At 39.1% G+C, this 12,452-nt stretch overlaps 1 protein-coding gene across 23 annotated transcripts in view; it reads left to right on the forward strand.

Annotated features, from left to right (window-relative positions):
* DTNA (dystrobrevin alpha) overlaps nucleotides 1–12,452 on the forward strand; it is a 220,283-nt gene that overhangs the window by 204,116 nt on the left and 3,715 nt on the right. For 18 of the 23 annotated variants that reach the window (XM_085052775.1, XM_085052776.1, XM_085052774.1 and 15 more), the window contains 3 exons: nucleotides 1,922–2,011; nucleotides 2,512–2,680; nucleotides 3,457–3,589. In XM_085052775.1, the coding sequence (XP_084908901.1) occupies nucleotides 1,922–2,011; nucleotides 2,512–2,680; nucleotides 3,457–3,589 (392 nt within the window). Of the gene's footprint in view, nucleotides 1–1,921; nucleotides 2,012–2,511; nucleotides 2,681–3,456; nucleotides 3,590–6,684; nucleotides 6,731–12,452 lie in introns of those variants that run through there. The other 5 variants (XM_085052786.1, XM_085052788.1, XM_085052796.1 and 2 more) reach the window with 2 other exon arrangements.

The following is a 12,452-nucleotide window of genomic DNA, read 5'->3' on the forward strand; positions in this document are numbered from 1 at the left end:
TCTAAATGAAGAAATATTCCTTGTTTTTCTAATCTGCTGTCTTGAAAGTATTTACATAATAGCAATTCTATGATCTGAATAAGTTTTTTCCCTCTTTCCCCAGTACAAATTAAACATAAGTTGAAATGTGAGCTCAGAAGTTCCTCTGCTACAGGAGGCATGCTTCTTCCCAGGAATGCAGTTCAGCCCTCTCATGCACCCTTCCCCTTGATTTTCTTGTGAATTGTGTGTATTTTTGGACAAGGTTGAATCTGTAATGCAATCAAGAGCTTTCTCCTAAAGTGCTGGTCAATTCAAGTATTGAACATAAGCATAGTTCCTAGTCCCAACATAAGGTGTTGCTGCTGATCTCATTTTCTGTGGCAAAAGAAATGGGCAGTATGTTTTCCTTTTTTTCTGCTGTGAAAAGAATTGAGACAGGCAAAAATGTGGAGCCCTAACTCCTGTGCTGTTATGGGACAGCTTCTTCCAGAGTTAAGAGTAAGATAAATAATGTAGTGGCCACAATAAAATACCCATAAACAATATTAAGTCTGCCTCAGGCAAATACATTTTAAGTGTAAAAATGTGTTCTGTTCAAGATGAAAAGCAATATAAGTTATGTGATCACATTTTAAAACTGCTGCATGTGGTAAATACCTAGCTTTGTGCCATTATATACTGTATGCTCTAGATGGGAAGGTCAAACCTGAATAACTTGAAGCCAGCATTCTGTCACATCTTTGACATACGATTTTGTGAGGGGGGTTGGGCTGACATTTTATGGCTCCATTCTCTGCTGCACCACCAGAGATGGGCCTATACATACATAATGCAGACAAGCTATGGTTAAAGGATGTTTTCTCTTCATTGTTGCTGTTTCTCTTTCACAGCATTTGCAATAGTTCAGAGGCACAAAATTGGGAAGACTTTAGAGAGTGGTTTTCGCTGTGTGTTTGTAAGAGGAACTGTTTGCTAATGGATACATTTTAAAAAACCCTCTTTAGGATCTGAGAAACTTTTTTAAATGTATTGCTTTGCATTCAACCAGTTTTAAAAAATCTACAGTAGCCAATTCCTGTTAAAAATACCATTTGGAAGACTAGTGATTCTGTGGAATATATTGATTATTCAGCTATTCAACAACAGTATCTGTGTTCAGGATTTGGGGGAGTTAAGCACATGTTACCCACAGACTCTTCCTGAGGAAGGAGTGTTTCATGCAGCTCACAAGAATCTGTCATGATTGATGGTTAAGGGAATATTGCCAGGTTCAGCAGGGAAACACTTCTAGATGCATTATTAGAAAGAGTTTAAAAGCAGCCTGGGGCTGTTTAGAGAGGCAGTAGTGCTTCCTTTATTAAAAAAACAAGGGGGGTTGGGGAGGAGAGAGAATAAATTATAGAATATACAAGAAAGTCCTTGAGCTACAGGAGAGGCTGAGAGCGAGCAGAGAAGAGAAATCCATATAGTCTTGATGAGGGATGAGGTCAAGTGTGTTTCTTCAACATTTGCCATAATTATCTGGCAAATACCTGGCAATAATGGTGTCATTAAACAGAGCTGTGGGAACTTAGAGAAAACACTTCATTTCTTCCCTCCTCCCCCACAGGCACTGTAAATGAGTTCACGCTGGATTTAATCTTCCAGGCCTGGTCTGCTGGTGTCACCACACAAATGCAAGCTTGATGGCAATGAATAATCTCCACATATCTGGCATTGTGATTAAATGAAGCATGAGAGTAGGCTTCTGCTTTTGCATACAGCATAAGTAAATGAGGCCATTCTGCAGAGAACTCTCCTGCACGTGTCCCTCAGAAGGACTTTGATACCCTGAATTATCACAATGACAGCTTTCAGCAAGGTCAAAACTGCTTTCAACAGTGAAACATATGTCATGTGAATAATAGTAACACTGTGCTTTGTCCATCTCTTGCTTCAGGTGCAAGACGAAACTTAAGAAATGATTTGCTGGTGGCAGCAGATTCAATCACCAACACCATGTCTTCTTTGGTAAAAGAACTAAATTCTGGTGAGTGAGGCTAATGAGGGGGAATCGTCACCACAGTGACATTTCACATTTATATGAAAGAAGTGGGAGGTGGGAAGAGACGTATCTCCAAAGCTTTTTATGATTTTATTTAAAAAACCCGTAAATAACAGCTTCTGGAACTTAGCAGTTCTCAAAGTCATGGATGTAGAGGGGCAGCTGGATACAGTGAAAGCTTTGTTTGTGATTCTACATGGAATTTAGAAATTTGTTTTGGCATAGGTCATACAGGACCTCTTGTAAAATGCAGTCTGTAGTATTCCCATTAAATATCCTACCTGATAACTGAGATAAGCAAAAGCTTCAGTATTTGGTCCAATCACAAGAAGAAAACTATAAGCTTTGCCAATATGAGTAGAATAATATGCTTTTTTTCACTGTGAGGAGGTGGCATTCTCAGTTGAAAAGGCAGAGAAATGCTTAGAGAAATAGGCAAGTATCCTTACTTTTGTGAAAGTTAAATGGAACTTTTTGCTTCGCAGAAGTGGGCAGCGAGACAGAGAGCAATGTGGATTCAGAGTTTGGACGGACTCATTTTGATGACCTGGTTCCATCCCCAACATCTGAGAAGGCTTTCCTGGCGCAGATCCATGCCCGGAAGCCAGGATACATCCACAGCGCTGCTGCCACCGGCTCCATCCGCAGTGACATGTGGGTACCTGCTCCATGGCCCTTCTTGAGCTCGTCCTGCCTTTGAAAACAATGTGCAGCACACAGTATTGTCCCTGCCTCTCAACTATTTGGTTTAAAAAACCCCAAAAAAACCATAAATCCAAGTGAGGACTGCTTCATGGTTACATAGTACTGAGCTCTGTAAACAATAAAGGCTGGAAATTAGGATTCCCTCAGGAGTGAGCTGTCTCACATCCAGCCTTGTACACTCAGACAGCATGGAGGCTGTGGGACAGCTGTTTTGTTACCTCAAATTTTGGGAGTCCTAATCTGCCCCGCAATCCTATTCCGTGTTATCCAGACTGAGGGACCTGTAGGAGCTCACTGGAAAAGGAGACATTTTGTAATGGAAAAGACAATGCTTTTCATTGACCTACTCAATTGATGAACAAAGAGATTGATTTTTACCACCTGATCCTTCCTTTCAGAGACAATAGGCATCTTTCTAGTTATTTTTAGTTCAACCTCTTTGTAGTATTGTTGTATTGTTCTCAAGTTATTGAGAGCTTTTGTTACTGATTTCCTTAAGGGAGTGCCTTCAGCAGCATATGCCCTTTGGTGTACTTCATCAGTGCCAGATCACTGGAGAGGGGAAGTACTGGAAGTGTTCTCCACTGCCAGGAACATACTAACCAGTGGAGCATGTGGTTGGACTAAAAGCATCCCACAGTCCTCATAGATTAACATAAAGGGAAGTTTTGTTGACTCTGAATGTCATTCATCTCAGGAGGCTATTTATTAATAATTGTCTTCAGGGTTACAGAAGATGGAGACCCTTATGTCAGAGCAGATGATGAAAATTATGAGAACGACTCTGTCCGCCAGCTGGAGAACGAACTGAAAATGGAGGAGTACCTGAAGCAGAAGCTGCAGGATGAGGCATACCAGGTGGGAGAAGGACCTCTGCTGCCCATGTTTCTCCATAAGTGTGAAAGGATGATGAGCCTCAGGTGCCCAGTGCCACCTAACCAGCCCTGGCTCGGGGGCGTGATCTCATCTAAGTTACCAGAGCAGCCACATTCCAAAAACTGCTGCCATTCTTCCACAGACACCCATGCATCCAGCCTTTGTGCATATCCAGGAAGACCACACTGCCTGAGGCACACAACAGTAGTCCATAAGGGTACCAGGCAACCAGGTGGGACAGAGCTTGTTCTCTGCCCATGCCTACCAAGTCACTTAGGTCTCATTCCCCACTACCATAGGTGCTGGTTGGTGGTGTCAAGCTGTCCTGCTATTTTCAGAATGTTTTTTCTCTCCAGTAGCAAAAAACATTCATAATGGTTTCTTCAGTGTGAACTGAAGCTCAAGTGAAGTCTGTGCATTACTGGCATTGTCAGCATCTGGAAGTACAGAAAAGAGTCTGAAAGTAATTGTATCCCAGAAGACCAAGTATTCAACAAGCATCTGGTACAGAGAAGCCTTGAGATTTGTTATTAAACACCTCCCTGAGGGAAAACCTAGTTCAGTTATTTGGGAGCAGAGCTGAAGCAAGCAAAAACATCTTTTTTCCCACATGGTGATCGAGTCAAATTTGGACATCACCCCTACAGAACATAACAGATGTTAACAGAGGTTAACAGAGACCAAAATATTAAATGGGCTAAAAAAACCCAAATTACGCATGTTCTGAGAGATCAGATGTCTGCAAATGAGGTTCAAAATCACTTTATGGGCAGGAATTCTTTAAACTGCTGATTTCTAGGAGCTAATAAAATCTAGCCTTTTTTTCTGGTAGTTTTCCTCCAGTGTTCAGTGCTGGTCACTTTGGGGACAATCTGCTTCTGACAGGCTTGGTGATGTAATGAAGATTGGCTGCTCCTTTGGCCTTCTTTTCTGTAAAGCTGCTAGGATATGTTAGTCTGGTAAAAATTCATTGAGTCTTACTAAAACTTGAGGTAACTTTGAGGTTGATTGTGAACATCTTTTGTTGTTGTTGTTTATGTAGACCTGCTACATGGCCATGGTAGCTTTCCAAAAGTCATTTCATTGCCGAGGTCTTTAAGGACATGGTGAAAGGAGCAGGATTGTCATAGATATCTACTAAGGCAACAGTAGGTGACATAGGGGGTCTTGTCAGAATTTTTTATCCAATATAGGAAATGTCGAAAATCACAGCCTTGAAACTTCTGAACAGGATGAACAGCTATTGCTGATGTAATGAAAAGTAATTGTCAGTTTTAAAGAAGGAGTGCCTCAACAGTCACAGCTGTCAGGCATCAAATACTAAATGTTATTCTTGCTGGTGAAAATGCCATTTTCTTCAGAACAACAGACCAGTTTGTCTGTATTTTGATTACAGTATAGAAGTGCAATATAGGGTAACAGTGTTACTTGAGTTTCACAGGTTACAACGGGATTTTGGACTTGCATAAAATTCAGTATGTATATACACTGCAGATAAGGGCAGGAGAAGTTATACATGTCATTTGATGGCACTGGCTGTTACTCTTGCTTCTGTCAAAATCGTTTTTCTGCTGTATTCCACCAACATTCCCAGAAGGGGAGGGAATCTTCTCCCTATTAACATCAGAATAAAACTCCTGAATTTAGGTGAGCCAAGACTACACACAAGTTTATTCCCCATTGTTCTACACTGTTTGTTTCCACCAGGGGAGGAAAAACAGACAAACAAACCAACACACACCCCCACACACACACAAACACACCCCCCACACAAACACACACCACCACCCCCGAAAAAATAGGCACTTTTTGTCAAAAATATATTCACTGAGGGAACAGAAAGTCCTCATTCTAGACAAGTTCTGCTTAACAGCATTTTTTCAGAAGAAGTTTCATGGTGTACTTTACTGTCTGAGATTGTCAGCTCCTCTTAGGCAGTGATTTGATGGTAGTGACTTGTAAGCAAAATCTATTTTTTGTTGATACCACAGCCCCAAAGCATGCAATAGCAATGCATGAGAAGTCCTTCCCAGTATGGCTGATGCCATTTAAATTAGGGAATGGGTTTAAACGAAGCAAAAAAAGGTGTTCAGTTAGTAGGGACTACTAAGATGATTAGGAGCTGGTTGGATAGTGTCATACATCGATCCCAAGACATGCTTTGGCTTTGGTTTTTCTCTGCAATTTGCTGTTTATTTGTGGTATTTTCCTCTTCTATTCTTTTTTCTACTAATATCACTGAGTATTCTGAAAAAGCCACAACTTTCTACTTGCAAAAACAGAGGAAAATTGGGAAGTTTATGTTTAGGATATCCTTTGAACAGAGGCCAGGTCAACTGTTCTCATTTGCATGAAGCCACCGGAATTTATTACAAGCTGTTTTACTGTATGTACTCACATGTACACTGCATTCATCTGGATTGCCAAAAAAAAGTCAGAAGCTGTAGCTATCGTAATGCAATTGTCAGCTGCAAAAATCTGCAAGGAGGAACTCCTACTAAGGTTACAGAATGGTCACCTCAGTAACAAACTGGTAACTGTTTTTATGTTATTAAGTGTCTCACTTTGTGTAAAATCAGGACATTTAGAAAAATATGTAGATGTAGGGTAGCATGAAAGATGGTTGGCCCAAACCCACTCTTGTTATTTTGTGTCACCTTCTCTTCAAGAAAGATTTTTAGGCTGAACTCTAAATTAGTATTAAAGTATGAGCAAAAAACCCAATATACATAGGGAAATCAGGGACATGAAACCTTAGAGGACACTTCTTTCTCATTTTTTTTTAAGCATGTTGTAAATAACAAGTGTCTGTATCAGAAAAAAAACCCCCACATTTAATGCACAAGTGTAAATGCTAACAGTGTTTATCCTCCCACATCTGCTTCCAGTTTTGTTCTTGGTATGGGCTTTTGCTGATGTGTTGTATAAGACAATTTTCATGGGGTTTATTTTCTGGGTCCCTAATTGCTCCCTTTATTTCTAGGCTTGTGCATGGCTTTTTTCAGAATAATACACTGCCTGGCTGCTCACAGGCTTAATTTGTTATCTTCCTGTTTTCTATCCTTTGTTATCTACAGGTCAGTTTGCAAAGTTGAGTGCAATATTCTTCTCTCTCCTCTCAAGTAAGTATTACTATCATTTAGAAGAAAGTTTAGAATTAATCCTCATTATATATGTATTTCAGTTGCAATGCACCTTGTGGCATCTGAATGTATGTGACAATGCTGTTTCTTTCTTTTAACCTGTGTTGGGATGCCTTGGAATCTCTCTGAATCAGTTCTAATTTGTTGATCTGTGGTCCTAGTCCCAGGAATACCTGTTAAGCCATCACCCTTTTTTATATTTTTCCTTTGTTGGCTGTCAGAGTGAGAACAAGGGCTTTTTATCCCCAGGGATGATGACAAATATATAAGCCAGTACAGAGAAACCTTATCCAGAAGATATGGAATCAGATTACATTTCAGGAGATCTGAGTTTAATTCCTTTCAATGCTTTAGTCTTCCTAGGATAACTGAAATGAATCATTTCTGATGAGATCAGAATATCTCCCCTAGTGTGTGAAATGAGTTATGCAAACATTAAAGAAAGCAATCCACCAGCTGCTTAACCACAGAGGTGTCCTCAGATGTACTGTGGAAGTTTCAAATGACCCAATCCAAGTGGAAGGCACTCAGCTACTGGATAGACTCTGGCAGCTCAGAAATATGGCAAGATCTGTAAATTCCCTCCTGTCCCATATTCAGGTCATGTTCCTTACACATGCCAACCTCACAGTTGCAGCACTGAGATTTTTGCCAAGTTCGGCAATTGTGTTTCTCCTCTGGAAGACGAACAACATCTGTTTTTATGAAGTAGCCTGTTTTTCTGAACATTTGCCCAAAAATGGGAGACCACATATTTCTTCTTGCCTCATCTAAAGCCATGGACTCTGCTTTTCTGACTTTCTAGGAGAGTGCAGAGCCCTGGTGTGAAGATGGCAGTGAGAGAGTGCACTCCATCCTGCTGAGACACTGAACCATGGGGTAACAGGGACAGAAAGGGAGGAGAAATCAGGATAGGGATCTGATTCTGGGCTGCAAACTGAGCCTCTTCCTCAAAGCCAGAACTAAAATCAAGCAGAGGTCAACAATCAAATGGACACTAGAGCTTGGGAGCAGAGTCTTGTTCAGATAAGCAAAACCAGTGAACTAGCTAGCCTGTGCCAAGTCTAACAGGAACTCATATTGTTAGATTTTGTATGTCATGTTTTATGCTACACCTCCTTATTTATACGGCAGTTTTGATGGTAAAACTTGACCCTTATTCAAGGAGTTTGTATCTTCTGAAGACAGTAAAATTTGACTGTTAAAGTGTGTACCTTGTGAAAGCAGCTGCTAGTGGGTATTTCCAAAGCATCTGTCTCAGTGTCTCTTGCAGCTGAAGCAGAATAAATGGATGTGAAAAGCAAATAAACTGCAATACCCAGAGTACTATAAACACCAAATAAGTGCTCATAAAAATTCTTCTAACATTGCCCCTCAGATTACATTCATTTTCTCAGTAGCATTGTTAAAAGCATGAGCCATGTAGAGTTTCCCAAGCACTGACAGCCAGAAAAATAAGTTCTCTTACTCTGTTTAGTTGCAGTTGTCAGTTTTAGATCAGGTAATGTGAAAAGGAACATAGATCTTTCAACAACAATGTGTGTATATAACTATATATATAGTGGAAATTTTATATACAACTGAATTTAATTACAATTTGCAATAATAAGTTAAAAAAACCCCTTTTAATTAGAAATATAAAACTCAGGCAGTTCCATTTAAGGTTTCCTTTTTTTGGAGGGGGGAAGCAGCATTAACGTAGTGATGTAGGGAAACATACTGCCCTAAAGCCTGATTTTCTTGAAAATGTGTATCTTGTCTGAAATTAGCAGAGATTGTGACTGAGCTACTATCTCATTTCCTTGATGATTTTTGAAAGCTGGTAAAAACGAAAGAAGATTTTCATAATTAAATTCTTTTTGGCTCCCAGGGGAGCCCTTTGGCCAGTACCAAAGACTAACATTCCCACAAGCCATAAAAGCCCAGACCTACAAAAATAATTGTCCAAAAGCTGGTGGACTTGACACTTCACCTATATCCACAGGAACAAACTGTATTATGGTACATTATGGTAAATACATCTTCACATGGTAAGTGAATCTTCACAAGATTCACTCTCTTGTGAATATGGAAGTCTGTCATACCTTGTGTGTTTTATTTGGTACTAACTTTTCACAGCACTGGAAAAATAACTTCCAAATAGTTTATACCATTCATGGTATCTAAAGTGCTTGTGCAGTTTTCATTGGGTTCTTGTTTGAAGCTTAGAAGCTGCATGAAGAGTTTTATTTCTAAGCTATTACTCAGTCAATAATGATACGAATACAGACTATATGGCCCTAGATGGCCATATGAAGTAGAAAGCCAACTGACTTCCTTATCTCACAACAGTATTACATTTGTCCTTATTAAAAACAAAACAAAACAAAAAACAAACAAACAACAACAAAACCCCAAAGACAGGGGTAATGAGATCAGTTTATTGTAGTTCCATATGAGTGATATTGCTGCTGATGGCCAGCCACAGAGTTTTGTTCATTTCCTCATTCATCTGGAGTTGACATTTTTTGATGGAAGCTTTTTGCAATCTATTTGCATTTGCGTCTTTAAAAGTGCTATATACAATTTTCTAGAATTGATTTTCAAATCACATCTAGTATAACAAATTCCCAAGACAGCAAGCGACTCCAGTAATATATAAAACATAATTTAATTGTGTTTTCAATTTACCTTTTTGTTAAAGATACTTGTTTTATTTTTAGTAAAGTAACAGAGTGAATTTGAGCTTGTTTTCACAGGTACTAGGCAGATCTTGACATGAGGTGAAACTGCAACTTTGATGTTATTTTACCTTCATCCCCTTGATAGCATTTGGATTTTTGCCAAGGATGGCCAGTGGGAGCAGAAACCCTGCATTTCAGAAATTGTTTGAAAAGCTGTCATTTTCAATTAATTGTTGTTGACTTGTGCAGTGGACATGTCCCCACAAGACCTACAATTTCCTAGATTTTCTAAAGCTTAGTGCTGGCACACATTTGAATCCTAATTCATTTATATGCATTATTATAACAAGAGAGAAGGTGTGAAAAGCTAATAGAAATCATACCTAAAGCATCCACTGAGAGGGAGTACAGGGAGGAGGCTTTATTACGGGTTTTGTTCTCAGTGTTTTAATTGTGATTTTTGATATCTTGACAAAAAGAGGTAATAATTTCAGTTAAAGACTCAGTTCAATTCCCACTCCAAACCCTCTCACTCACGCAAAACTTTATAACATGAACTGTTGCAGGGTCTGAGGCTTTGGGTGTCTGTGGGTGATATTTTCTATTGCAAAAGTGACTGAATGGTTTGTATTGAAACAGGTGGATTTCTTTTTCAAACACAAAAACCCCAAATCCTCTCCAATTTTTGATACAATGCATTCTTAAAAAATGCTGTATATTCAACTTAACTGTTTTTCCAGGACAGAATTTGTGTTGAGTAACACTTTCATACTTTTCTCATCTCTTGCTGGTTTTTTTCCTACCTTTGTTTTCACATTTACCAGCAGTAATTAGGAATATCATCAGATGTCAGGTGGTAAAACCCAAGGGCCAAGGGAGATAGTGAGGTCAGTCTAGTCCAGTCTTTTTTTCTTGAACAAATACATAAAAGCCAGCATTATCTGGACCATTTCATTTGAAAATAAAATGAAATGTTATTTTCAAAAATGTCTGCTACCTTCACTCAGCTATGTTTTCAGGTTTTTTTCTTTTTGGTTTATTTTTCTCCTCAAGTCTTCCTCTTCTTAGCATGTAGGTGTAAAAATCACTGTAAAAAACTGTGACCAGGGAAGAAACAGCTTTAGTTTTGTGAATTCAGTTCTAAAATTACACAAGAAAAATCACTGAATGACAAGTAACAGAAAAGAACCTGTGGATTAAGTAACAGAAGAGGTCAAGAAACAGTTTTATATCATGACAAATCATACAAGTTTTAACTTGGAATCAATTTTGGCACTTCCAAAATGTTGCAATGAATTTAAAGCTCTGAGGTTCATTAGTATGCATTATTTCTTGTAGGAAAGTATCTCTATCCCAATGCTGGCTGTGGAACAGAGAGAAGTCTGGAGAGAATTTAGAGTAAACTTTCCCACACTCCAAAGAGAATTTATCCAAAAAATTTGAAGCAAACCCGAATACTTAACATTACTGTCAATGCATCTTAATACAGCCTATGTTTCACAAACCACTCTTACTTTCCTCTTGTGGTTTATAATGGAACGAACCATCAAGAAATATGAGATATTCCTATATTTTTGGATATTAGGAAAAATTTTGTCACCAAAAGGGTTGTCCAGCATTGGAACAGGCCACCAAGGGAAGTAGCTGAGTCACCATCCCTGGAGATATTTGAAAGTCACATGGATGTGGCACTTGGGGACATGGTTTAGGGGTGAGATTTGGCAGTGCTGGGTTAATGGCTGGACTCATTGTTTTTTTCCAACTTAAAATGATTTTATGATTTGCATAGCCCTGAAATTGATTCAGTAAAATTCAGCCTCAGGCAGCTGAGAACTTCCGTGCCTTTGATTTGCATTTTTTGTCTGAATTGAGAAGCACAAAACGTTCCTTTGCTAAGATTTCCAAATTAGCTTGCAGACTTAAGCAGTACAGGTGCATGTCTGATTTTTAAAACATATCCTTTAAAATGTACCTCAGAATTTTGTATGAACTTTAATTAGACTTGCAGTGCAGGTTTCCTTTGCATTTATCAACAAAATGTTAATGCTTGTCTTTTGTAACCATCTGACACAAGAAGACGTTAAATTAAGATCATCATACCATTTGGCATACTTAGGTATTAAGGAGTGGGGTGGAAGTATTTGTGCTTGAATATTTTTTACAATCGAATGGTGTCAGGAAGGAGAAGCAGCAGACTAAACTGCCTGACCTTTTTTAATTCATCAGATTTAATTTAACTATTTTTGCTGGAGTAATTTGTATTTCATCTCCCATCTTTTAGGCCAGCTATATGTCTGAAATGAGTAGAAAATAATTCATGTGTAGGGAGTGGTCTATTATGCTGTGATTTTCCTATCTCATGCAATGCAGATTGGTTTTCTCTCTGAGGTAGTTCAAGAGAAAAAGGAATGAGTTGCTTAGCTTTGGAAGGGTCAAATATGTAAACAGTGCCTTTACAGTAAATATGCCAAAAGCAGAAGTTTGCAGTATTACCTGACTGTAGATCCTGACATAGTTCTGAGAAGGAGCGGCAGTAACCTGTCAAGCATTTTCCATTACCAACTAAAACTTTGATGCCTCTCCTGTAGGAATTTAACATACTCACTGATAGTTCAGGATACAGAGGAGCACCAGCAGAAACTGGTGCACCAGTGGACTAGGCTGTTCATAATCTGTAGCACCCAGAATGATCCTTTCAAGTAACTACAGGTTTTTTTAGACACAGTAAAACATACCTAAGGCAAGACATTTACATGTGAGGGGGGGCTCTTGATGGTGAGTGACTGTAAATCAAGTGGCTGAACACTGCACAAGGAGGGTAAACCATGGTTTCCTTTCCAACAGTCTGTTTATAGAGCAATCTGGAAAGATGAAATGGAAGGGAAAATGAGAACACTGCAAATCTGTGTCAATGCAGACTGACTTACCCCAAGGTCCCAGAGCAGGGCAGGCAACAGGCAAAGTTTACAACTTCCCACATGCCCTGGAAGTTCCTGTTTACTGCTCAAATACCTATGGCTGACATAGGTAGAATGGCTT

The sequence above is a fragment of the Lichenostomus cassidix genome, chromosome 2 (genome assembly GCF_008360975.1).
Source record: "Lichenostomus cassidix isolate B80296 chromosome 2, HeHo_3.0, whole genome shotgun sequence".
Taxonomy (NCBI): domain Eukaryota; kingdom Metazoa; phylum Chordata; class Aves; order Passeriformes; family Meliphagidae; genus Lichenostomus; species Lichenostomus cassidix.